The 27,681-nt window shown below is 49.9% G+C and overlaps 1 protein-coding gene across 4 annotated transcripts in view; it reads left to right on the plus strand.

The window, feature by feature from the left end:
* Positions 1 to 26,761, plus strand: part of LOC105471365 (plexin A4) — a 451,592-nt gene extending 424,831 nt beyond the window's left edge. For all 4 annotated transcript variants that reach the window (XM_011723816.3, XM_071094493.1, XM_011723817.3 and 1 more), the window contains 7 exons: positions 4,217 to 4,320; positions 4,864 to 4,963; positions 6,183 to 6,373; positions 7,599 to 7,768; positions 12,265 to 12,477; positions 20,027 to 20,177; positions 22,564 to 26,761. In XM_011723816.3, coding sequence (XP_011722118.1) covers positions 4,217 to 4,320; positions 4,864 to 4,963; positions 6,183 to 6,373; positions 7,599 to 7,768; positions 12,265 to 12,477; positions 20,027 to 20,177; positions 22,564 to 22,659 — 1,025 coding nt within the window. In that variant the 3' untranslated portion in view covers positions 22,660 to 26,761. The remainder of the gene's footprint in view (positions 1 to 4,216; positions 4,321 to 4,863; positions 4,964 to 6,182; positions 6,374 to 7,598; positions 7,769 to 12,264; positions 12,478 to 20,026; positions 20,178 to 22,563) is intronic.
* The last annotated feature ends 920 nt before the right edge of the window (positions 26,762 to 27,681 follow it).

Consider the following 27,681-nt stretch of genomic DNA (forward strand, 5'->3'; position numbering starts at 1 on the left):
CAGCCCTTTCCTACCAGTTCCCTGTAGCTCTTCCTCCCTGTCTCACCCCTGCCCTGACCACTGGGCTCCTGCACAGCCCTTCCACACAAGGAGTCTTCAAGGGCAAGGGTTTATGTTTTACTCTGTTTTCTTGTTTAACTACCTCTCATGCCCAACTGGCAGTGCCCAGCACACTGGGGGCACAGAGTAAGTGTTCTTTGATGAATGAGTGAGCATGGAGCTGCAACACGTCCTGGACCTGGGTTCTCACCATGGAGACTGCGTCTTGTGAGATGGGACTCTAGGTGTCCTCTTTTGTAGGAGCAGGTGTTTGTGAGGAGTCACTCTGCCCCAGGATTTGCTTCAGCCCTCTCTGAGCTCAGCATCTCATAGCATTTGGTGCCTGGCAGGTATTTTCCGGCTTCTCACTGTGCCCTATGGGCAGGCAAAAGGCCAAAAGGCTCAGCCTTCATGGGAGGACTCTGGTCATTGGCTGAGCTGTGACATTGCCTCTCGACTGGTCCTAATGTGGTCACCTCCTACGGAGCAAGGTAGAGACTCAAAAGAGAGATATTTTTAGTGATATTTTTATAGGCAAGACAGAAGGAGCCCATCTGGTGAAAAGAGGGCTGGACCAAGCACTGGGGGACCTGGGTTCTATTTATTTTCATTACTGTTATTAAAACTAAGCACACATTGAATATGCAACAAAGCACAAAATTAGATACCACCCTCACAGAGGGCCTCCTGAGGCTGATTCAGCCAGCCGTGCATACCATGAGAGGACCAGGGTGCTGGCCTTCATATCTAAGGTGGCAGGGCTGTCTCATCCTCAGCTCACTCAACCTGACCTTGAGATCTTTACTTCTGGGGTGGGGATGAGATTTTATGAGCCCAGCCATGCACCTCAGGAGAAGGCACTGCTCCTGGGCTAGAGGGAAGCCACCTGCAATGGCCTTTGACCTTGGCTTTTCCTGGCCCCTGCTTTACTCAATAGAGCTCTATGGCTCAGACTTCTATTGAGAGAAGGTCAGGAAGTTGTAACAAGAGCACTCCAGAAAGCTGAGCCCATACCCACTATCTGATCTTCTTGAGACATTCCGTGATGAGTCTAGGGAAAATAGAGACCATAACTGGCCTGAAGAAGGGGTTTCAGGAAAGGAAGGAGGGCAGGTAAGTATGGAAGTGAAAGTGGGTTCTGGCCAACAGGGTAAAAGTAAGGAATTTGGGCAGAGAAGAGTGACATTAAGGGTTGCCTTTCCTTGTCAGCCTATTTGAATTATTCTGTGCCAGGGAATGTGGGGCTGCCCACCAGTTATACTCCACCCTCTCTCCTCCATTCCGTGTTCAGCTGGGTGGTCTACTTGTGATCCTTTCTTCTTTCCTGAAAGCCTCAGGAATGGAGCTGCCTATACCAGCTGCCCATCCCTCTGAGCTCTCTTTCATCAGGACTAGGTTGTAGATGTTACAAAGCAATAATTTCAACTACTACTTTCTCCTTCTCCTTCCTCTTCCTTTTCTCCCCCTTCCCCTTCTCCTCCTCCTCCTCCTCCTCCTCCTCTTCCTCCTTCTCCTCTTCCTCCTTCTCCTCTTCCTCCTTCTTCTTCTTCCTCATCATCCTCCTCTTCTTCCTCCTCTTATTCTTCCTCTTCTTCTTCCTTCTCTTTTTCTTCTTTCTCCTTTCTTCTTCTTCTTTCACCTTTCTGATATTTCAGAAAAAAAGCACATAGTCAGCAGTTTTTTTTCTGTCTAGGAGATAACAAAACAATAAGCTTGAGTGATCTAAAAGCAAGCTAAGTATACCCCTTGATTTCAGCCCCCTCTCTGTATATTGGCTTTTGGGGGAACATTCTTGACTTTTTGAGATAAGTCCCAAGGACTGACCATCCTCTACCCAGTCTTTTTGGATAGGGGCATGGAGGTAGGTGGACTCTCATTCTCATTCTCATAATTTCTGGGCATGACTCAGACAGGGTTGTTGAGTATGGCCGCCCAGGCTGTGCACTGCACAGCTCGAAGGGGAATTGTACATCATGGAAGAAGACCTGCCCTGGCGCCCAGAATCAGTCACCAACTGTCATTGCCTAATTTACCAGGCCATGTAGTTTATTCGGATGCTACTGAGATGTGCTACAATTCTTTATCAGCAAGGAGTACCACTGCAGCTGCTAAGCTAGAGGGCTGTCTCTCCACTGGCACCTTCTCCTTCTAGTCCTAGCAAGCCCCATAGTCACTTCAGTGGAGGAGACTCCCTTGGGGCCCAGCCAGAGGACTTAGTGTCCAGAGCTGAGTTCATTGCATCCCTCTCCCTAGCCCAAATATGAGGAAAGCAGAAGCTGGCTCCCTTGTGTGTTGTGCCTTACAGCTGTTCCTCCACCACATGCAGCCTCTGACTTAACCAGGTGCCGCTCACTATGCAAGCGGGGGAGACTCACTGACATATACTCTCCAACCCAGACTGGTGTCCGCCAGCATCCAACTGCACAGCACATCAGCTGTCTGGCCAACTTGGAGAGATTCCTCTTCCTTTGCTCCAGCCACTCAAAAGTGCATGCATGCATACCTCCATAAAATAAAAAACAAAACAAAAAAACTCAAGAAACCAAACAACACAATAACAAGCAAAAATGCTAGTGACCAGATACCTCAGTGAGGCATTTTCCCCTTTTCCCATTAGCCTAACTGCCCCAGACCGTAATCACCATGAGCAATCCCAGCTGTGATATCCACCAGACTAAGGGATGGATGGGCCCCAGAGGCTTCTTGCTCCAGTAAGCAAGCATGTAGTCTCTATGCTTTCATTCCTTTGACCACCTGACGTGAAGCTAAGCTCTAAATTAGGCAGCAGGGAAGCCCCAGGGACTGGAGCCCCAGGAACTGGAGGCAAGGGGCTTAGATTTTAGGAGCATCTCTGTTATTCCAAAGGGCATGCCATCTGTGAAATGGGATTGGCAGCACAGACCACAACAAATGCACAATGCAGGGAGGAATTGGTGCTCTCTGCCACAAATGTGGCTGGTCGTGGACCAGCCTTGGCAGGAGAGAAACGAGGAAGAGAATCTGAACATGTGGCTCTGTGAGACATAGGAAGAAATCCCTGGTGGGTCAAGCAGTGACTGCCAGGCCACTTAATCCAGCAACTAACCACACTCTGAATGAGCCCAGCATTCTTTGCACATTTCAGAAGTATCAGCATCTGAGAGGCATTGAGCAGGATCTGGGCTGCCTGGAAACCAAATGTTTGGCTTCTTGGCTGGAACACATGTTGCATTTTAATTTAAGAGGCTGTTTCTCCTTTCTGGTGTGTGTCCATGAGAATGGTATGTGTGCATGCATGAGCTCATACATGTGTGTGCTGCATGAGTTTATGTGTGTCTGACATGCACATGGATTTTCATGCGTGTACATTTCAAGATAGGAATGTGCACTTCTGCGCCTACATGTGATTTGTACCAAGTATTGTGGTGGGGATTTGGTTGATGAGAAACAGCCTCCCATTTCCCCATGTGTGATCCATCAGTAAGCCCATGTATTGTAGGTGTTTGGGCCCAGGAGAATAATATGGGGATGTAAGTATATCCTTGTAACATCAAATAATTAGGTGTTGGATAGATTATAACGTTGATATCATTTCATCAACTTTGTGGGGAAGGGGACGCTCATGGGCATGAGAATGGGTTTTGCTGATTTTTTCCACACTCTTTGACCCAATCTCCCTGACAAGGGTGACACACCTGCCAGTTTCACCCTATGGCATGCACCCCTGGAGCAGATCTGGGGCTGTTCAGTGACTGAGCCTATAGCCTTGATTTCGTCAGCTCTAAGAGCTTCCAATCAAGCAAACAAGCCACGCTACCACAACCATGCCACTTTGCATTTGCCTCGTGCTTTGTCAAAGCTTAGTGTTTTATTATGTGCCCCTTTTGTTTGGCTAATACTTTTTGAGCATCTACTTTTTACAGATGTAGCCATTCCTAGCAAGCAGATGGGCAGGGGTGGGTAAGTGATGTTAGCCCCATTTTGGTCACATAGTTTGTTGGGATCGGAACCAGAACTGGAACTCAGGGCCTCTCTGCGTTGAGAGCTTTGGCACTCCGTTTTCACAGGAGCATGTGCTAGCACTTACAATGGATACACCCTTGAGCTAGCACTGCATAGGTTACCTACACAGGGGTCCTCAGCTTCCCCACAGGAGGGGTCAGAGGGCCTCTCTGAGATGCCACTGCTCTCTTGGCAGAGTGGCGACAAGGAAGTGGGGCAAGGATGATCTTGCAGGATGAAGACATCACCACCAAGATTGAGAATGATTGGAAACGACTGAACACACTGGCCCACTACCAGGTGAGGGGAATGTGGAAAGGGGAGGAGCTAGCCAACTACAAGTCCCTTGCCCTGGAAATCATTGTCCTGGAATAACAGGGCTAGACACCAAGCCCCTCAACAGCACTCCATGTTCCGTTAGTGCTCCAGAGGAAATTGATGTCTCCCAGCCAAGAAGCCAGGAAACCCTGACCTCTTTGGAGATAACATGCTGACATGCACACTTTCTGCAGGGCACGGGCAGAGTCACCAAGGAAGGCCCTCCTGAGAAGTTCCTCTGGGCATTTAAGGCTGGGTCATCTTCCAGGGAAGCACTGGGATTGAGAATGCTAGGGAGGAGCTCTTGCCAGGAGTTACTCCGAGAGAAGCCACAAAACAGAACACTAGTCAGTATCCAGATCTGTGTCTTGTTTTGCTCCAAGGAAAGCTGACAGCCTCCAAAGTCCCCTAGTTCTCCAGTAAGGCACCAATTGCCCCTTAGTGCCAAGTTCATCCTGATTTGTCCTTATTTCCTGGAGTGGCAGAGCTGCTGTGCCCAGGCCCTGAGAAGCTTTTTTCCTGTAGGTGCCAGATGGTTCCGTGGTGGCATTAGTGTCCAAGCAGGTGACAGCCTATAACGCAGTGAACAACTCCACCGTCTCCAGGACCTCAGCGAGTAAATATGGTAAGATCCCACCGAGTGTCCTGGGGAGGCCCGGGTGTCCTGAGCAGCTGTTGTCATGACAACAGCATAGCCAGAAGGCAGGAGACTCTTGGAGAGGGGAGCTGGGGCATCAGAAAGGCTGACCATCAGGGAAGAGAGCCAGGTGGGGGAAGAGGCCCCTGGTTTCAGTCCGTCACTCTGATGCATAAGTGAGACCTTCATCCATGAGCAAAAGAGTAAAGCCAACTTTCATGGAATGTCTTCCAGGCTGTAAGATGCCTTTCCTTGTGTGATAGCTATTATCTCACATCATGTTCATAACAATCTAGTGAATTAAATAATTATTATTTCCCCCTATTATGCAGATTAGTACATTATAACTCAGGTGCACAGAGGCTAAATGATTTGTAAGAGCCACTGTTATTTTGCAGTGGAGTGCAGGTACAGACCAGGTGCAAGGCTCTGCAGTGGTGGGGAGAGGGTGCTGGAGGTGGGGTAGAAGCCAGAAGGAGCCCTGTTCTGCCCTATCTGTGTGCTTTGGGGCTAGTCATCTGACCACTGTGAGCCTTGGTTATTTATTTATTTACCAAAAGAAGAGATTGAAAAATCTACTGACTGAACGGGGTCATTCTAGATAATAAATAGATGAATACAGAGAATAGTTCCTGCACACAGTAGGACCGCCATTTCATTTTCCTGCTCAGTACTCATTTCACAACACTTCACAAACACTGGCAGGAGTTTCAGCAAATAAACAGGAATAATTTGGCACAGGCCAGAGGGGAGGACAGACGAAGGTGAGCAGGTTACCAGGCGATTACTCATCCGATCAGCGGTTATTAAGGGAGACAGGCTACCTGCTCTTAAGTGTGTACTTAATTGGCTGCACAGAACTCATCCTGAGACATGACTTGAGAACTCTAACAAGGAAAAGCATTAAAAAAGTACAGGCTTATATTTTTTACAAATTGAATAATTAAGGGTTGACACGATGCAGAGTACAGGAAGGAGGGGGAGATCTGAGTGGGTAGAATTAGCCACAGATAGTTTCCTGGAGGTGGTGAGAAAAGCATCCCAGTTTCAGGGAATGCACCAAACCAAGGCAAGGTGACAGCACCGGCCAACGGCAGGAATGATCAGACAGTCGTTGGCTTCCGCCAGAGCGAGGGATGCATGGTAAGGTGATGGGCTAAGGCCTTGTGGCCTCACATACATTTGGGGGTGATCCTTGCCTCGGCAGAAAACATGATCCGGTACACGGGCAGCCCTGACAGCCTCCGCTCACGGACACCTATGATCACTCCTGACCTGGAGAGTGGAGTCAAGATGTGGCATCTAGTGAAGAACCATGAGCATGGAGACCAGAAAGAGGGGGACCGGGGGAGCAAGATGGTGTCCGAAATCTACCTGACCCGACTCCTGGCCACTAAGGTATCAGACTTGAGAACTGGGTGCAGGGAGCCCAGAGGCTATGAAGAGGGACTTCGTCAGCCCACAGAAATGCCAGAGTAGCCAGTACCCAGCATTTGTGCTGGTGCCCACTCTTATCCACCCCAGGAGGCACTGCTGATCAGCCCCTGTACCAAACCTCAGAATCCTTCTCAATCCAGCGCTCCAGGCAAACCCCACCAATACATTGGTGTTGGCATGCAATCTGAAGATTTGTTTCTATCCCTTCTCCATGCCCTTCTGAAATGCTGAGACTCTGACTGCCTCTTTTCACATTCTTCTGCCATGCCTTATAAAAGAATGGTTTCCTCTCTGGGGTATCCTCTACAATCTCAAGTGGGGGAAGTCAGGGCTCCATCAGTGACTTCTCAGGCACCATTTCTTTTTTTCTTTTTTTTTCTTTTTTTTGTTTTTGAGACAGAGTCTTGTTCTGTCACCCAGGCTGGACTGCAGTGGTGCAATCTCTGCTCACTGCAACCTCCTCCTCCCAGGTTCAAGCAATCCTCCTGCCTCGGCCTCCCAAGTAGCGGAAACTACAGGGATGCACCACCACACCTGGCTAATTTTTTTTTTTTTTTTTTTTTGTATTTTTAGTAGAGGTGGGGTTTCACCATGTTGGCCAGGCTGGTCTTAAACTCCTGGCCTCAAATGATCCGCCTGCCTCTGACTCCCAAAACCTGGGATTACAAGTGTGAGCCACCATGCCTGACCCCAGGCACCATTTGTAATCCTGGTTCTGGGAACATTGCTTACCTGCAGTGCTAGTCTTTCACTCCTGAGACTGGGCTCAGCTCTGCTCTCTGCAGAGCCAAGTGAGTCACTGTTCATTAGCCAGTGTGAGTAATGCCCAAACAAAACCAGCAGATTGTGTTTGTCTGCTCTAACCAAGTGAGTGTTCATTAGCATTTGTGAAAAGTGCTAAAATAACACCGCCAGAGGGTGTTCAACCAAACCGTGTTGTTGGCAGAGGAAGCCTTACGTAGGTCCAGTCATCAGTGTTATATCTCTTTTCCTTGTGCAGGGGAAATTTAAAGCTGTTAGAGACAGACGAAATGGGAAAAATGATTTACATGGACTTACCCAATTTCACCCAAGCGGGGTGGACTGTATACCATCCTCCCCTGCCTAGGTCTGTGAGGCAGGTTTTAAAAGCCATCCTCAGAACTACGTGAGTTGAGCTGTGTCTGGACATATCCCACCTCTCCAGGGCACACTGCAGAAGTTTGTGGATGACCTCTTTGAGACCATCTTCAGCACGGCACACCGTGGCTCTGCCCTGCCCCTGGCCATCAAGTACATGTTTGACTTCCTGGATGAGCAGGCTGATAAGCATGGCATTCATGACCCACACGTCCGCCATACCTGGAAGAGCAATTGGTGAGTGAAGGGAGGGCAGGGGGTACATCGGGAGCCCTGAGCCCACCCAGCCTTGAGTCAATGGTGATGGGACTCTGGGCCTCCAGGAGAAGGGCTGGCCAGAGTCTGTTTTCATCAGCAGGGACTCTGAGCAGGCACATTCTCTGGTCCTCCCCATCCACTCTTCCTAGATTTTTGTGCTCATTCCCTCTTTCACTTCCCTCTAGTAAAATCTGTCTGTGCATCTTTCTTTCCTATCACTTAGTCAGTTAACAAACATTTATTGAACCACGTGAAGAAGCAAGAAATAATATGCCAAATGTCACGGCCAGGACACTCTCCCATCCAAGTACCTCCTGGGTGCCTGTGATTATGCTAGACACTGAGGATCATGAGCTAATCAGACATGGCCCCTGCCCTCAAAGAACTGACAGATGAGGGTGAGAGGCAAGGTAGTGTGGGACAAATGCTATGGAAGATGGAGAATGTGTCATGTGCAACCGGATCTTAGAAGGGCAACATCTAACAGTAACTTGCAAGCAGTTTTGAAACACACCTAGGAAACAACCAGGTGAACAAAGGGCATTCGTATTCTTTTCAAGCAGTTGCTCTCTTCCCATTACCTCCTTTTCCAAGTTCCGTGTGGTGAAGAGACCTGCCCTTAACCACTATGTCTTCCTTTGAGACAACAGGATTCTCCAAGTACTAACTGACACTCTAGGTGTTCTCCCCTATGATCCCCTCTGTCCTTTTAGCATGGAGCATCCTTCCTTTCACTTGTGAGTAATTTGTATTTGAGGTTGAAATTTCAAGAGCTCACATCAGTATTCAGCACTTAGTATGGAACCTTGCGTAAAGCTGGGTCTCAGTAATTATTGATGAGATGCAGGGCCAAGGTGGTCTCTGGTTGAGAGCTCTACCTGAGGCAAAGCTGGCTTATCCTTTGTCCCATCAGTTCCAGAACAGCCTCCCTGCAGCTTTTCCATGGTGCCTGTCCCAGGCTCTTCTTCCCCAGATCATTCTTCTGAGGCAGTGTGGGCCTGTTGCCCAGCACTGACAACTGCTAGGATGGGCAAGGCATTAGAGCTCAGCCAAGCACCCTGGCACCTAGCCCCAGGCCCCAAAGCAATGCACAGATGAAGGCAGAAGTCAGACTTTGGTACCAAAACTGTGTTAAATGTAGTATGCTCTGGCTCCTCATCTTCTTCACCGGGAGAAGAGACTATCCCTGCTGAATATGAAAAACCAGGCAGGAACCAAGGTTGAGACCACAGAACTGAAGTGTGGGGTTTGCTCCCACATTAACTCCTGGTGAGAGAAGACCTTCATGCTGGGGTTCTTCCAAACTTTCTCAAATAAGACTCAAAAATCTAGATTGCTCACTCAGTGTAGCAAAACTGGGTGATGCGATTTCCTCCTTTGAAAGCTGTGCTGGGTCTAATATCTCCCAGGACCTGCCTCTAGGTAAGATGCGTTTAACTCTCCTAGACTTCTAGACTTCTTGGCATGACTACTGGGAGCTGTTTGGTGGGGCATGTCCCCAGCCTACCAATCTGCTTCTGTCAGTGAGTCTTCCTACTTACTGCCTCCACTGAATGTTAGCAGCCTTCAGAAGATTAAAAAAAAAATGCTCTGCCCAGAACTTCTCTTGGTCCTAGCTGGAGAAAGTTGGGTATTTCTAAACATTTCTACCTGCTTTTAGTAGCACATTGCAGGAATATCACCTACAATGATATCCAAACCATTTGTTTTCACCCCGTCCCTCCTGCTGGGGTGAGGACACCTCCAGGGGTGCCATAATGTCCTTGGAGTAGAGCCAAATCCTTGGATCCCAGCTCTTCCAAGTACTCAGGTCTGAGCAAAGGAAACCCCAGGAAGTAGACAGTCCTGCTAGGCTCAAGTTCTCCCATCAAAGGACACTTTCCCCCAACCCTGACTTGATATGTTGCTATGCTGAGCAAGACACAGTAAGTCTGGGAATTTTAAGATCTGCATATTGACTTGGAGTTAATTGTCTCTGATTGAAAAGTGATTATTTTTTTATTCCTGGCCCAAGGTGTAACCCACCCTCTCCCCACCCTCTTCTTCCACAGTTCCCTACCTCTTCTCTTTTAAATAAACCTCCTGCTCATTTAGCCTGAGTGGCTGCAATCAACCAGAGATTAGTGCCACCACTAATGTTAATAATATGCTAATATTTCATTAGGCGGGAGCCTTGGGTGAGTGCTGTGGCTTCCCTGTTTGCTGTACCTGTCAGCAAAACTGGCTTGAGGACCAGGGAGCATAGGGGAGAAAAAACCAGCAGGGCAAATGTGGACTCTCAGAGTCCCTATTCCTGGGTGCAACTTTTGGAACAACAGGAAGATATGAACAGAGACTTCATTAGCTGAGAAGTCGTGAGTCCTCCATTCAGGGCTCTGACCCCAGCTGTCAGGAAGCCTGGGCAGCTGGAGTGACCCCTGCTTTCACCTGGGTGTTGTGGCTCTCTGAGTTTTTCTGGACACCATCCCATTATTTCCTATTAGGGATTTCCAGGGATGAAGGAAACACCGCCAAACATTGTCAGACCTCAATGCTGCCTGCCTGAGTCCCGCCCTGCACACTTTGTAGGAACTTAATAGATCCTTGTCGACTGATTGGCAGTCTTGAACATTAGGTTTTCCTGTATTAATAGCATTTGTTATTTGTACCTGCTGGCTGCTGGGAGATAGAACAAGTATAGAAATATTGTACTGGTTCTATTGAAATGATGTAATTCAAAGAGTTTAAGTTCTAAGAAGCAAGCCAAGCACATAATTAACATTCTAACTATTACCATCAGTGAGAACAACAACCAAAACAACAATAAAACATCAGGGGAAATGGCAGGAGGCAGAGGTGGGAGCAGAGGGAAGGAAGTAAGCAATCCCTTGCATGGTGCCTAGTCCTCTTTCCCACCTGCGTCCCAGCAGGCTGTTTGGAAGCCATAGGATTAGAGCCCACAGGGATGGCTACAGCCAAAAGGGGCAGACGGCAGTTTCTCCCAGTGTCCCAGGATTGGGACATTTTAAGCAACAGGTTAACAATAGCAGACTGCAGGGCACACTTTTCCCTCTTTGTCTTTGTTGATGCAGATTTTCTGTGTGCAACCCATCCTCCACCCCATTCCTCCAGGCCTCACCCTGCTAAGAAACACATAGGCCTGGCACGGTGGCTCACGCCTTGTAATCCCAACACTTTGGGATGCCGAGGTGGGCAGATCAACTGAGATCAGGAGTTTAAGTTCAGCCTGGCCAACATGATGAAACCCCATCATACTAAAAATATAAAAATTAGCCGAGTGTGGTGATGGGTGATTGTAGTCCCAGCTACTCAGGAGGCTGAAGCAGAAGAATCACTTCTGAACCCGGGAGACTGAGGATTCAAGAATCACTTGAACCCAGGAGACTGAGGTTGCAGTGAGCTGAGATTGCCCTACTGCACTCCAGCCTGATGAGCAAAACTCCATCAAAAGAAAGAAAGAGAGAGAGAGAAAGAAAGAAAGAAAGAGAAGACAAGGCAAGGCAAGGCGGAGCAGGGCAGGGCAAGAGAAGGGAAGAAAGGGAAGGAAGGAAAGAAAGAAAGACTTACACAAGTTTTAAAACTCCCACCATCAAGTGCCCCCTTTATGAAGGCATTCTGGACACTGCCCTCTGGGTAGACTTGATGATTCCCTTGGTCCCATGTTGGACCCTACACATCTCTGGTCCTAGCACCAACAGTCCTCCCGGCATGTAGTCGGTTTCATGTCTGCCTTTCCATGAACCTATCACAATGCAGGCTTCTTGAGGGCAGAGGATGTGTCTCATTCATCACTGTATCCCCAATTGTAAGCACAGTTCCTGGTGGGCAGGAGGTGCCAACCAGAAGAAGCAGGGAGGGGAAAGAGGGAATACGATGGGGCCCATGAGGTGGGTGAATGTGGGTTTTCAAGCCTGCCAGCTTAGAAATGAAAAATCAGTCAGCTACACTGTACTTCTCAGCCCCAGTAGGAGTAGGCTGAGAGGCCCAGGCAGGGAGGAAGGGTGTGACTTCTGCCAAGTCATACAGTAGATGGCAGAGCGTCAGATACGAAGCCTAGATTCCAAGCAATTCCTTAAAGTTTGCCAACTGGATACTCTTGTATCAGGCTTAGGAGCAGACAGACAGAGTTAGAAATTCCACTTTATAGCACACATCAAAGCTGCCTTTTAGGCCAAAGGGAAGATGATGAGCCCTGCCACCAAGGCTGGGTATCAAGTCCTCTCAAGTACCTACCAAGATTATATCTCTGGATGAATTAGTCAGCCTTGGCAGTTCTCAGTTTCCTGGAAGGTAAATTGGGGCCCTGCAGACCTGCCTTACCTCCCTTCCTGGGCACATCCCGTCCCCAGCATAGAGAAGGCTCTTAAGTTCTATTAGTTCCCCAGGCTTCTCTCCTTCTCCAGAGACCCCTCCTACCCACGCCGCAGCCCCACTGCGCCGTCTCCCCTGACTGTCTGCCTCTTCCTTCCACGCAGCCTGCCCCTGCGGTTTTGGGTCAACATGATCAAGAACCCGCAGTTTGTGTTTGACATCCATAAAAACAGCATCACAGACGCCTGCCTCTCTGTGGTGGCTCAGACCTTCATGGACTCTTGCTCCACGTCAGAGCACCGGCTGGGCAAGGACTCGCCCTCCAACAAGCTGCTGTATGCCAAGGACATCCCCAGCTACAAGAACTGGGTGGAGAGGTGAGTGCTGGGCCACGGAGCCAAGTCAGGGCCCCTTGCTGGAGCCAGCAGCTTCCTCCACAAAAAGTCCCCTCCCCGTCCAAAACCAGCTGTGCTTCCAGATGAGTCATTCACAAAGCCTGATCCTGCCACTGCAACACCCACACCCCCACGTCCCAGTGCTCCTGTCCCCTGAAACCAGAATAGGAAAACTTGGCCAGAGGTTGCTATGATAGCTCGGCTTCCCTGGATAACAGACCCTGGAGCCTAGTGGCTGAAATGCCTTCTAGGCCCAGAGAGGAGATGTGCTCCTAGCTCTAATCTTCACCTCCCACCCCCCAAAAAATAAATAAAAACTGTCATCATAAGACTTCAAGGGGCCAGACTACATCATTGCAGCAGAAAAGGCTGGAGGCCTCTACCCATCTGCTCCCGTCTGGCTGGCAGTTCCCAGCATTCCGTGGGGATGTTTTTGTCACTGTCTGAACAGCTTCTCACTCTCTCAGCCCCTTGCCTCTCACGTGAGCTCTTAATGCCCTGGGTCTTGCAGTGTTGTGATCAAATCCCAGTGTCCTGCAGAGCTCTCGTGGCTGAAGGTCCTCCTGTGAGCTGCAGGGGTGGGCTCCTCCTAGGGTGGCGCTGGCTCATGGTAAAGAAGGTTAATGGTTTGTCTGAGCTGCATCAGCTCCATACACCAAGCACCTGAACTAAGCAACCAGCCGAAGCTTTATTTATTCATCACAGCAGCCCTGTACTAGGGAGAGGACAGGAACTGTAAGCTCCTTTTATGCCATGAAGGTGAAGAAATATACATGTGGAATGGCTAAGTAATCTGCCCAAGGTGATTTAAGGGACCAAGATGAAACTAGATCCCAAACCTCTTAGCTGACTCCCAAATAACCTTCCTACCTCTTTGCATTACTTTCAGACAGGACCTCTGCCAACCCATATGGTGCCTCTGTATGGTTTAAGAAAGATACCCCTTCCTACAGAATGAGGTAGCCCCACACCGAGTGTGTTTGCTGAGTGTTGGGCTTTGTCAGCCCCAGCTCGTCCTCTTGTCCAAGTATCTTTGTGCAGTGAGTAACCTGCACAACTCTACATGGCAGTCCTGCATTTAGACTTTCTCTTTATTCCAAGTAGCTTAAATATAAGAAACCTAGAGGGAAGCTCAGATTTGGTGCCTTTTTGAAGAGTAAAAGAGTTCAGAAGGTGTGCTTGACTTGGTGACAAAATGTACTTTATCATTTCGCCTATGATAGAGACAGCCTCTGTCTTTATACTTGAAAATTGCCTTCCCTTATAAAAAGGAAATAACTAAGAGGGAGTAGAGTCCTGGCCACCTCAGTGCATTAGTGTCACTGAAAGGGTTTGATTTTGTTTTTCCCTGTTCCCTCTGCCCTGTGATACCCTCTCCTCCTTTCCTACTGAGGCAGGTGGTGGACATGCCAACTCGGCTGTCCAAAAGGAAACTAACTCTTTTGTCCTAGTGTCTGATTATGTCTGAGTCATCTAGACGTGTTCTTACCTCCTACTACATAGACAGTGGCTCACTCTTCCAACAATAGAGCTGCCAGGACCGGGCCCTCCAGCCCCTCCCGTGTGGGCAGCCAATTCTTTAGCAGGGAGAGGGGAAAGAGGCAGCAGTGGGCTGTTGGTCATCCCTGTGCTACAGTGTCATTGTGATAGTGCCCCAGGCGGGGAGGGGGGAACCAGGGTTGTGAAGGGCTGGGAACATTTGTGAAGTGTCTGCATAAAGGACACTTCCCAGAAACAGGCTGCGTAGTCAGAGCTGAAGCTCATGCATGCATGGGCCGAGGAAGTAGTCTCCTTTCTGCTTGGTGCTCAATGAGATTTGTGCCATGCAGCTGCTGCAGGTCACAAGTAAACTCAGTCCATTGGGTTATTTTTAGGAGTGATTTGATGGTTTCCATTTCTTATCCCACTCGTTTCTTAGCAACCACTGACACTCTGAAGAAAGTCATTCACTTACTTGAGGCCCCAAATCTTTTCTCCTTTCCGGGACTAGGGTACAAAGACAGACAGATCAAGAAAACAGCACGGACAGGGCTGAAGTCAAGCCCAGAGGGCTTCTTCACTCAGTGATGGAGGGACAAGTCCACTCCCATTCCCAGAGGACGTATCCTCCGAGCTTGTCTGGCTCCCTCCAGGGGAAAGTAAAGTCTGGCAGGGCAGACCTCACTTGGTACCACAGCACACCTAATCTCCCACTTCCCCATTCCAAGGACATTGACAGCCTGCAGTTGAGGATGATGGTAGAGTGACCTGGCCACAGCTTGTTCACTTCTGAATCTGCTTGCCTGCTGTTGGTCAAATGGAGACAGTCCTCCCAGGACTCGAACTTAGAGGCTCACTGCTGTGGAGTGTGCCCTGCAAGTATTTGGGGAAGGCTTTCTGTACCATCACAACTGAAAAATAAGGCTTACCCTGCCTTGTCCTCTCTTCAGAGCAGGTGAAAAAGGGAAGCATATAAATTCAGGAAGCCTCAATAACTCTTGGTTGAACAGCATAGATGATTCTGCCAGTATGTTGAGTCTTCTAGAAATTCTTTATCTAGCCTCTCACTCATCTTTTCATCTGTCCTCCCACCCATCCCCGACTCATCCTTCCATCTAGTCTCCCACCAGTCTTCCCACCTGTCCTCTCACCCATCTTTGAGCCCATCCTCCCACCCATCCTCTCACCATCCTCCCACCATGCTCCCATCTGCCCTCCCTTCTCTCCTCTCACTCATTCTGTTACCCATCCTCTAACCCATCCTCCTGTCTGTCCTCCCATCCATCCTCCCACCTGCCCTCCCTTCTCTCCTCTCACTCATTCTCTTACCCATCTTCTGACCCATCCTCCTGCCTGTCCTCCCATCCATCCTCCCACCTGCCCTCCCTTCTCTCCTGTCACTCATTCTCTTGCCCATCCTCTGACCCATCCTCCTGTGTGTCCTCCCATCCATCCTCCCACCTGTTCTCGCTCCTGTCCTGCCATCTATTTTTCCATCTCTTCTCCCATCTCTCCTCCCACCCATCCTTCTACCTGTCTTCCCTCCCACCATCTCCCCACCCATCCTCCCCTCCCATTCCTGCCTCCAAGTATCTTGTAATAATGGTGGTTTGTAGACCCACTGTGGATTCCCAGTATTCACTCCCCTCGTATAAGAATTTTAATTTCGCTGTGGCCAAATCTGGAAAAAGGGAGAAGAGTCTCTTGGTTTCCAATTAGCAGTTAACTGCTACCCTCATCTTACAGATGAAACCCAACAGTGTCATCACCATGAAATGGTGTGTTGTGATCAGTTGTAGTTTTTGTGTCATTACCAGTGGCAATACATTGCACACTTTAGTAGTGATTTTCTCCGATTTTAACTTGGAAGAGTTGAAAGGTCATTCTTGCAGCAACATTGGCCTCACTCACTTGCCATCAGTCAGCTTTTAAGAAGTAAGTATAATGGAGTCGCAGCAGGCCACTGGGGTTTGGATTAGAGTGTGCCACACATTTGAATGTCATCTATCATGTGTGTCAAGGCACGAAAAAGGTTAAGAATTTTAAATATTTAAATATGCCTCCTATGGAAACCATCCAGTCAAATACATAAAATGGTGACAGCTCGCCCTGGGAGCAATACTAGAGGTGAGATATAGACATTTCATTAACATATTCATTAATTCATGGGTCAAACATTAATGGTATCCATCATGAGTGAGTTGGGTACTTGAAATGCATTGAACTTGACCCTTTCTTTGCAGTTCCTGTGGTCGGGGAGGCCACACAGACAGATGCTCAGCAGACCCCACGAGCATCATAGTGGGTAACTCAGGGTGTGGGGCCTCTTTCTGCTGGGCCCAGAGAGACCCTCCCGTGATTCACAGAGGAAAAGACTTTTGTGCGGGTTCTTGAAAGGTACATATTGGGGATATCAGAGCATCAGGCTGGAAATATCTTTCACTCCTGCATCTTCATCCTCAAGGTGTGTGGAGGGATGCCAACACTGTGTTCTTTCCAAAGAGTTTAGGGCACTGGAGACCATCTTCCCAATCACTACAGACCTATCCTAAAGGCAGATATTAGATACTCACGGTCACTCTCTGGGCCCAGGATTTCTGCTGGCATCCCACTACCCCATAGAAATCCACAGACTAGGACCCTAGGACCCTGCAGCCAACAGTGGAGGATGCAGCTCTGTGGGGTGTTGATCTTTATGGCCTCTCCCAGAGGCCTGATGTCGGGACCTCAGGGGTGCTGGCCTCCTCCCTGCTGTGAGCAGGTCAGCAAAGAGAACTAGGGAAGGCCAGTGGTGGGACCAGCTCCTTCTTAGCAGGTCAGGCTTGGGGCAGCTCGGAGGGGTCCTGAAGGACTTCCTGGAGATGGGCTCACCTGCAGGCAGAACGCCCACAGGAGCAAGTTCAAGCACAGGGTTCCAGGCTCCCTTTTCCCTTCCTCAATGCACAGCCAGCAGATGAGAATGCTTGTTTAAAGTTCCTTAACAGGGCTTAATTATGTTCTTCCCAATCAATAAGGCTTCCCAGTGGAGGAGCCCAGCACAGGGGCCAGCACAACAGGAGCGAGAAGGAAGCAAGGTTCACCCGGCAGAGGTAGTACCATATGAGTTGGCGTCAGGCACAAGGTGCTTGCTAGGGAGTGGGAGTGGGGGAGCAGGAGGGGTCAAGACAGCATTGGCAAAGCCCTGCAGAGAAGAGGGGACCACTTAGCAGCAGGCAGGCTTGGGATCAAAAACAGGGTAGACTGTCAGCAAGACTTAAGCCCCACACCCACAGACATTGGGCTGTCAGTGGCCACTCAGCTCAGCTGATTTAGAACTTGCTGAAGATGAGGTCACGCAGTTGGCCCACCTGTCACTAGTGTGTGGCCACAGACATGCCCTGGTTTGATCCAGCCTCTCCAGTGCAAAGGCGACAGGAAAGAGACAGGAGCTGCCCGGCAAGGACCTGACCTCGCAGAAAGGATGACATATTCAGGAGAGGCACGTCACCCAGTAACTCTAGATGAGATGGTCAGGGCCCCAGCCCTGTCCTATCCTACTCTCAACTCCCTGCCCTCCACCCCAGCAGCTCTCTCTGTCTGTCTCACACACATATATATACTTCTAGATATTCTCTTTGGGGAAATGGATAGGGCTTTTAGTGCGCTGCCATGAGGCAAGCCGCTGTGAAGTCACAGAGCGCTGGGCTTCTGTTGTTTCCCCTAGTGATGGTCCCTTCACTGCAGACACGGTGGCTCCTAACCTAGGATTCCTTACACCTCAGGGACTATAAAGGCAGCAAGAAGGTCCCTGGCACTGTTTGCAAAAAGCCTGACAGAGCCGCCTGCCTACTGTGATAGGTTCCGCAGCTGGTGAGAGAAATAACAGGAGTCTTTGCTTTTGGTGACGGTTATGTCCTTTCCACGGGAACCTGGGTTTTTCACCTGGTCAGAGGCTCTGATTGTGTACAGGTGACAGAGTATACCTGTCTGGTGGAAGCTTGGAACTCAGCTGAGTTACCAGAGTTGCATGGCTGGCTGCTGGCCATGGTACCAAAAGTGAGTGAGGTTATTTGTTCACACTTTTTACCAATACAGCCTGTGAAGATAGCCCTTTACTTGACAAACATATCTTGCTTGGCAGACATGGGATCCCTAAGGGGACAGTGACACAAATCTCCTTGGGAATGGCAAGGTTGGGAGCTACTACTGAAACCTCTGGTCTCCCACTGTAAAATGGAACATTGGCATTTATTGCATTCCAGAAATGGTGACAGTGAATCGAGTCTCGCTGTAATTGTACACCTGGAATGTCATTAAATTACTCAGAGCCCTGTGTCCTAAGGTACCTGAGGATATGTTTTGTGGCAGGTGATAGGCCTTGAAGAGAACAGGCTCTTCTGGGGATGGAGCAAAGAAAGCAAAATGAAACAGGAAGGGGTACTGGGCCTTGGGGGTTCTGAAGGTGGAAGAGGGGCGGGGAATGGAAGAAGATGTGAAGGATGGAAATCCAAATGAGATGGGGGCAGGGCAGCCTGTCTGAGTAGCCAGGCTGCTCTGAGAAAGGCCATGTTATTACACCCTTGGCCTTGTTGCCTGTCTCAGGCTCCCGCCCAGCCAAAATGCTGCCAGTTCAACAAAGCAGTTGGCAAAGTGTCCGGTATGTGGCCAGGGCAGTCCCTTCTGACCAGCCCCTTCCCTTGCCAGGGAGCACAGCTGTCATCTTCCCTCTGCCTCCCCATTTTTCAGACAGAACAACAGATCTGCAATCCCAGTACCACTCAGAGCAGGGAAGCCATTCCAGCCCTCACTAGCCCAGGGATGCTGTGGGGCAAATTGAGCTGTCATTCCATTGCAGGCCCTTGAGCTGATGACTGGGACAGTACAGGAAAACCATCTCTGCCAGTCTTCACCCACCTCCTGGGCACTGATGGGAACAGTTGGAGGTCAGGGAAACAGCACAAGCCTGATGGGGTCCGGGTTGGAGAAGTGAAGGATAGGGCTGGGGTTCAGGGGGAGACTGTCCCAGAGCCTCTGACCAAGATTTGAGTTCTGAGAACTCCCAGGGTCTGCCACTGTCGCCACTGCTTGTGCAACCCTGAGAGTGAGTGTCTTTCCTTAAACTTGGTGCCTAGGTGCCTTGCTTGATGCACCCTAATCCCTGCCCTGGAGACTGTCCTCCCCCATCCCCTCTGATCCTAGGTTTTAGGTTTACTTTCTACAGCATGGCAGCCACAGGAACTTGGCATGGGCTGGATTGGGCTAGGCTGAGCCGGGCCACCACAGGGCTTTGAGGTTTATGATGCCCCCCGTCATTGTAGTTACCTCTTCTCTTTTATGCAGTCCACAAGCCCAAAAGTGCATAGGAGAGGGTGAGAAGTGGCTGTCTTTGGGGGCACTGAGGCCTTTCAGTTCCTCATTAAGAAACTGCACAACTCCCCTCTGGCGGGGGAGTTGGGGTTTGGTGCATAAAATGTCAAATTGCAGAAATTAAAAATGTAAATGCTGGCATCTAATTAACCAGTTGACAGCAGTGCACAGCTGCAAGTGACAGTGACTGATTGCCTTCTGCCAGTCTCTCCCCTAGCAGCCTCAGCGCTGCCTCCTCCCATTGAGCCCCCAGAGAGCGGAGGACATCAGAGAAGAGCAACCGCTTGGAAGAGCCTTCGGGCCCTGCTGGAGGAGATCCCTTGCATCTGTGGAAGGGGTGTTAGAGAAACTCAAGACAGCCTAGACCTCTCTGTGTGGTAGCTGAGAGCAAAGAGCATGCCTGAGGTTGGGCCCCTCTGGCTCTCGGTTCCTCTCCTGTCTGCCCTTAGACAATGTCTTGGCCACTCCCCAAATCCCTTCCCTCTATGCCTCGTGCATCCAGAGCTGTAGAGGGTTCTTCCTGGTTTGGACCCAGCAACCCAGATGAGAGAGAGACCACAGTGGTCCCCAGGTGGTCACAGTGCAGGTACCCACTACCTGGAGTGCACGCTGAGCTCATGGCCCCAGACACGGTGCTGGGAGCATCCATCTCTCCTCTACTCCGAATGCATGACTCCAGCTTCTCCCTACTTCCATCCCTCCGCAGGTATTACTCTGACATAGGGAAGATGCCAGCCATCAGCGACCAAGACATGAACGCATACCTGGCTGAGCAGTCCCGGATGCACATGAATGAGTTCAACAGCATGAGTGCACTCTCAGAGATCTTCTCCTATGTGGGCAAATACAGCGAAGAGGTAAGCTTTGCCCTGCTCCAGGCCCATTGGGATGGAAGGGGGCAGAGAATGAAGACAACCCTGCGTGCCTCCATGTAAGAGGACATCGCCACAGACACCTCCACCTCTGCTGGGGGAACCACCACTGAGGACTTGGGGCTGTATTCCAAAGGCTGGAATGCTAGAAACCCTCCAACCCATAAATTCTGCATTTATCCCTGTGCTTCTTAGATATATAAATAAGTACCTATTTCTTTTATATTGTCTTTTTTAATTCTTATTTGCTCTCCAGTATTTCTTCTTTTTTATGTTTTCCACATCTCTCTGTGATCTAACTCTCTTTAAACAGGCACCTCCCCACTCCTATGGGCAGGCTATATGGAATGGCATGGTATGGTATGATATGGTGCAGACTCGAATAGGAACAGAATAGACTAGAAATGAAACAGAAGTGAGTCAAAACAGAATGGAATAGAATAGAAGAGAACAGGATGGAATAGAATAGAATAGAATAGAATAGAATAGAATAGAATAGAATAGAATAGAATAGAACAGAACAGAACAGAACAGGAGAAATATAATGTGTTTTTCATTGTTGTGTTCCCTCACTGGAAAATCCCACCTGGGGTCATTGCCACTATAGACAAGGCCTTCTTTCTGGCCAGTGCCATGGTGCTATGGGAGTTTTCTTGGCTATGCATGGGGTCAGGAGCAGCTTGGAGAGAGAGGACCCTCAGACATCTTCTTGTCAGCCCAGGAAGCCCAGGAAGGGAGCAGCCCAGGAAGACACAGGCACGTTCAGGGGCATACACAGCACTGCTGGGTAAGAGGAGGCCTGTCTTCCTGGGCTTCTAGTCAGCTCTCTTGCCCTGGGCCTGGCCATCCTTGGAATCCAAATTCCCTGCATCTGAGCAGCAGCATAGCCACCTTCTCTGAGTGGAGGGTAGTAAGAGAAGCTGAAGCTCGTGCCCTGAGTTCTCTCTCTCCTCCCATCCTCATTACTTAAGGGAGAGTCCAGGAACCCCTGGTTAAAGAAGCAGACCCAGCAGGCCCAGGGCCTGGAGTCCTGCAGGCCATGAACAGCCTAATTCCGTAGCCCTTAAGTCATGGGAAAGCCAGTGCTGGCTCCGTTAGGGGAGGGACCCTGATGGCAGTCTGCAGCTGAGTACTGGTCTGGGACAGAGTTTTCCCCTGTCTGTGGCAATGCAACGTAATAAGGATGCTGTAGTGTGCACCAGTGTAAGCTTCCAACTGTCTCATCTCAGAAAGGATTCTGTTAGTCTGCAAGTACAACTGTCTACCTTGGTGTTTAAATAACCCATCTTTATGAAATGATGGTGTGTACAAATGAGTTTTTGGCCAGCTCTATCTTGCCTCCCCAATTAAAGAAACATTAACTGGGTCATGAAATCCAAAGCCCTGGGTGCCTCCCTTGAGCCTTCAGCCTCCTTCTCATCCCCTTACCCTCCCTTCTTATCCCTGCCCCCTCAAACAGCAACATCAGTAGGTTCCACCCAATTGTCTAGTGCCTCTGGCAGGGCAGGCCTTGTGTTGAGGGTGCTCACAGATATTATCTGACATCCTGTCCCCTGGAGGTAGATTAGTCATTCCTACATTAACAGTTGAGGACGTTGAGTGTTCAGATAGGTTACCTGTTTGGCCTCAGATCACCCAGCTAGAAACTGGCAGAGCCTTTACTCAATCCCTCATCTCCTGAGTCTGAGTAAAATTCTAACACATTTTTCATTATGGGCCACAATTGTTGGCTGTCATTGTCCTCTGCTAACTGCCTGCCCTCAGAAAAGGCTTTGGTAGACATTATCCATTAGGTGTTAATGGCCAGGAAAGCTTGTAGTCTTACTCTTCTAGTGATATTTGTTTTTTAACAGGCAAAGTGAAAACAAATGACTTTCTAAATGTAGAATCTGGGGCCCCAGGGAGCTGATGGGGAGGATTTTTATTTCTGTGGGAGGAAGGGTGGGATGTCTTAACATCCATGAAATCACATTCCAGCTCCATGCTGAGCACTACACATCTCCATGGGATATGGAACTAGCTGCTGTCTAACCTGCAGGTAACTGCAGCAACTCGGCACAGGCGTCTTCCGCAGAGTTTCTGCCCTCTGTCTACCATCTTTTGTAGCCAGTAGAATGCACAGTCATTCAGACATGACCATGTGTGCTGGCATCCTGTGTGCACTGCCATGCTGATGCCCACATGCTGTGCCTGCCACACCTTCCCACCCATGCTGCCCGGGCCTCCTCCTACCCAGCAGTGTCCAGTGTGCCCCTGCACATGCCTGTGGCTTCCTGGGCTTCTGACCACATCCACACCATCTTTGTGCCTCCTGAGAACACAGACCTATACAGACGAACAAGTAACCTCCCCGTTCTTGGCCCTTCCGCAGATCCTTGGACCTCTGGACCACGACGACCAGTGTGGGAAGCAGAAACTGGCCTACAAACTAGAACAAGTCATAACCCTCATGAGCTTAGACAGCTGAGAACCGTCCTTCCAGGGCCGCCCTGGAGGGGGACACACCAAGCCGTGCCTCAGTCTAGATTATCATCTTTACCAAGTGCAAGTTCCGACTGGCATCAGCAGCATCCCCTGAGCAGCGCTGTTTCTTTCTCGCTCTCTCTTTCTGCCTCTTTCTGTTTCTCCCTCCTTCCTGGATCTCTTCTCTTCCAGTTGCTCTGCCAACACAATTGGACCAAGCCACTGACCCTCAGTAAGTCCAAGAATGGCCAGGCCCATGGCAAGGGAACTGACCAGAAGATGTCAGAGGGGCCTCTCTCCCCCAGCTGCTCCTGACCCTGTGCATGTCAGCAGCAGGATGAGGAGCCAAGGACAGCGGACGTATCTGTGCTGCTACTTCGCCTTCCACTTTGGCAGCCGCCGCTTCGATCTGAGCCTTGGCCTAGAGAAGAGGCAAGGAAGTAGTTCAGTGTTATCTTCACTGGGAAGACATCGCCTGGCTCTCCGTTCCCACAGTTCCATCTCCAGTGGTTCAGCCAGTGGTCTGATCGCTTTGCAACTGTGAGGAGAAAAGCCACACCTCCTGCATGTAGCTGGAGCAGGACATGTGTGAGCAGCTGGGAGGTGCTCCTTGAGGCTCCCTCTCCCCCGCTGGGATGGTGTCCAGAGGCTTCCTGTCCTCTTCCAGGTCTCTAGAGGGACCTGCCTGCCCCGCCTGCTCCCCCGCCAGTAGAAAGCCAGGCAGGAGAAAGAATAGCAGTTACATTCCACCATGGAGATGCTCCTAACCTTTTCATCTGAATCCTAGCAGCAGAAATGTAACACAGTGGGGGAGAAAAGGAGAGTTGCATCTACCCTGGAAGCAGAATTTGTTGTTTTCCATTTACCCCCAAATTCAAATGTGTCACGATCATAATCATAGGTCTAGTCCATTACCAGAGCCCTGAGTGCTGTCAAGAGAAAGCATCTATCTCCACCCTCCTTTGTCACCCTTCATCAAGGGTCAACGTGAAATGCAGAGTGCATCTAGGAGAGTCTACCTCCAGCCATCTCCATGGCTCCATCCCCACCATCCTTCCTGAGAACTCCATAGACGGCTGGGGCCAACAGCCTAGTCCCTGTTCCCTCTGCAGAATCTGGTGCCATTGCTATGCAGATGACTTTGTCACTGGGCTGTCCAGACCTCTTTGGGAATGATTTCATCAACATCTCAGCTGTCTCTTTCATCATTCTCCTTCCTCATCTCTTCAGCAGTCATCCTTGAAAGAAACAGACTTAAGCACAGCCTCACAGAGACCACCCAAAATGCCAGCCAACCTCAGCCTCCAGCTTGTCAGGTCTGGGAGGGACAAAGAATTGAGCTGATGGGCCTGGCTGGAATTGAGAAGAGGGACATACAAATGACCTCGGCCTTGGCATCCATCTCCCCATCTGTTCTTACATCTACAGATGCACGATTTTAGCCAGGTGGGCAAATGTGTGCCTAGAAATGGATACTAGGTAAGCTAGAGGATATGGGGAGAAATGGTCTAATGGAGGGTTTTAGGAACCTTTCATCCTAAGGAGACCTTAGGTGCTGTCTGGTCCGGTCTCCCACCCTAAGCAGGAGTCTCTGTTGGCACCTCTGCTCTGGAGTTGTTCACCACTATGGGAGACAAGGAGAAACATCATCTTAGGTGAGGTTAAGGAGAAGGATTCACAGTCTTGCCTTCACTCCCCAAACATCAGACATCGTTCCTTGTCACCCTCTCAGAATGAGCCCCACTTGGGGAAGAAACCACACCATCTCCAGCAAAGTCCATGGAGCATCCGGTACTTTTACGAACACTTGCCCCTTTGGATATGAATATGTGCACATGTGTGTGAGCGCATGTGCATGCGTGTGTGTGTCTGCCCCAGGTGTAGGCAGAAAGCGCAAAAGGATTCCTTGTCCTTTGTAGGAGGATTTTTGGTGTTCCCCTTCTCTTTCCCCTTGCTCATCCATTCATCCTGCAGCTTCAGGACATTTCAACCCTTGCTTTCTATGCTGAGAACTGGCGGGTGGAAGGAGAGGTCACTTGTCCATAGGAAATCAGGGTGGTCACCTGCCGAGGCCTGGACCTTGGCACAGGGCATCATGTGACATCGCAAAGGACAGATGGTGGAAAAGACACGAGCAACCTAACGGGAAGAGGAAAATGGGAAACAATGCATTGGAAGAGGAAGAAAAAATAACCAAAGGTTTTGGCAAGTGCAGTACCAGGTGGAGAAGCTTGGATTTTTCTATCCTTGATCATTTTATTCCCTCCCAAGAAGTTACGGGACCTGGAAGGCCAGAAAGGGTGCATGTGGAAGACGGTCTGAGGAAGTACCTGGGTCACTAAAATATTTTTGCACATATGAAGGGTTGGGGAGGAAAGAGACACGAACATATTTAACACAGATTTGCTGGATGGAAGCTGCGTGTGTGAACGTGTGTATGAGTGAGTGTGTTTTGATTTTTTTTTTTTTTGCACAGTTGAGAAAAAAATTGAACAAGCAGAAAAAAAAAGACACTCATAACAGTTCTGCTGAAGCTTTTATTTTTTACCGGATGATTATTGTTATTGTTACTTTCACGGTACAGGACTTTATTTTTTTTCCATGTTTTTGTTATAAGAAAACCTTCAAACACCTCAGAGAAATAGAAAGGTTAGGAAGAAAGAGGAGACAAGGACAGACAAGTTTTCTGGCTGTCCCCATTTCTCCTGGGGAGGGGTTTGGGGCCGGTTTGACTTTAATTGGTGGGTGGGTTGTTTCTGTGGCTCTGTTTGCTGCAGTCCCCGTGGCCTGCTTGGGGACTGAGAAATCCGAGCCAGGTATCCAGAGCCACAGCCCATCTTGCTTATAAAAATGTTATGTTTTCTTTTGCTGTTTGTTTTCCATTTCTTCCATTTGGATTCTTGTGCACATGTGATATGTTTAAAAGCAGACAGGCAACATTGTCAAAAAGCTGTCCTTGCCCCCCCCATCCCCCACCCCAACCTATTTTCCAAACTCCCCCAGGGATCTTCCTCCCCCGCATGGCAGAGCAAATATCCAGGGGCTGCCCAGGTGGCTTGCAGGCTCCCAGAGAAAGGAATTGGGCCAACTTGGTCCTGTGGAATGGAGGCCCCCTCACGGCCTCCCTCTAGGCAGTTAATTTGTTGAGTCTTGGGCAGAGAGAAGGCGAGAAAAGGCCATCTCCCTCACCTTTCCCTCCACCTCACCCCCTGTACCCTTCCAGGGAAAAAGGTACCAGACTGAGTCATCAAAATCACTGACAAAGTTTAGAAATCACTGACAAAGTTTAGGTGGGGATTTTGCATGTTGGAGAGAGAAGGGCTTAAGGTAGCAGGGAAGGAGGGGGCTTTGTGGGGTCCTAAATTTTAAGGAACAAGTAGAGGAAGACAGAGCTGTAGGCTGGTCATTTCTCCTGGGCATGAGTCCCCCAGATGTAGCTTTTGCCCATTCTTTGTCCTTCTCCATAATGAGAGAGCCTGACAGTTCTTGGTAGCTGCAAATAATAGTGCCACTAAGTGAAGGCGGCCATCGTGCCAGTTACTTCCTCAGGAAAATATTTTCTTGCCTTCTTTCAATATGGTTTTAAATTTGGGGACAGAGGATAACCCAAGTGTCCCACAGGCCAAGGTACGTTCCAATGGCAGCATGACCCCCGCACCCAAAGTCAGCCCCTAGAGCCGCCCCCTTGTGCACCCACAGCCTGGTAAGTGAGCTTGGGTGCTTGCAAGGAGCTACGGGTGAAAGAGAAGTCATTTTAAATAAATCCGAAAGTTTGAGGCAGACTGTCCAGGACTGTTCCCAAGGCCGGGCGCGGTGGCTCAAGCCTGTAATCCCAGCACTTTGGGAGGCCGAGACGGGCGGATCACGAGGTCAGGAGATCGAGACCATCCTGGCTAACACGGTGAAACCCCGTCTCTACTAAGAAATACAAAAAACTAGCCGGGTGAGGTGGCGGGCGCCTGTAGTCCCAGCTACTCGGGAGGCTGAGGCTGGAGAATGGCGTGAACCCGGGAGGCGGAGCTTGCAGTGAGCTGAGATCCGGCCACTGCACTCCAGCCTGGGCTACAGAGCGAGACTCCGTCTCAAAAAAAAAAAAAAAAAAAGAAGCAGGAGTTACCCACAGGAAAGGTCTCTGACCTGGTCCCCTCAGGCCCAGCTACCTGCACCCACCAGGAGTGAAGGTTAATGTACTGGCCCAGCATCTCCTCCTCCCCCACGCAACCAGGTCCCTGGTACCCGTGTCTCCCGTTGCATGTCTGGCTTCTGCCTGTGCTCCTCCTGCCACGAGCATCCTCTCTGTCCCTCCCCATTCCACCCTGTCTCTCCTACACGCATAGCCTCTGCCCCAGGGCCATTTATCCACTTAGTACAGGAGCTGCTCAGACCTCTCAGCCCAGCCGTCTGTGACTGCCCCAGCCCCTTCCCACCCCACCCAAAGCTGCCTTCCTGGCTGTGGGGGCTCCCTCATCTGGTCAAGGCCCTATGGGTCCCCATCTGAGGATCCACAAGTAATGACTTCCCAAATGACCTCCACTGCAAGAGGCATCCTCACCACTGTTTCCAGAGCCGTGAACGATGCTGTGATGAGCCCAGGTCTCAGCACCACCCTCTGTGACCTAAAAAGAAAAGCTCAATTTCCATCTGTCATCTTTCCCAGGACCAAGGGGACACAGTAATGTGAAGTCAAATACTTAACCGAGCGTAGGGCCAGTATTATCAATCAAGGACAAACCTCCCACCTCACAGACAGCTGAGCAGTGAGGTAAAGACAGACACAGGTAGGAAGGTGCTCTGCAGGCACAAGGCCCAGAGGTGCTCCTCTCCGGGAACTTCCCCTGCTCCTTCCAGGAACAGTGAACCCAGTGAGCAGCCCCAGCCAACTCTTCAAGGCCATCAAGGGGTCTTTCCGTAAATGACTCACCTCCAGGAGCTCAGCTGACCCCCAGAGAAGACCCACCCCAGGCAGCTCAGTGCCCTGGCTTCTCCCCACGCCCCAAATTCCCCTAGCCATCCCTCCTGGTCCTCG

The sequence above is a fragment of the Macaca nemestrina genome, chromosome 4 (genome assembly GCF_043159975.1).
Source record: "Macaca nemestrina isolate mMacNem1 chromosome 4, mMacNem.hap1, whole genome shotgun sequence".
NCBI lineage: Eukaryota > Metazoa > Chordata > Mammalia > Primates > Cercopithecidae > Macaca > Macaca nemestrina.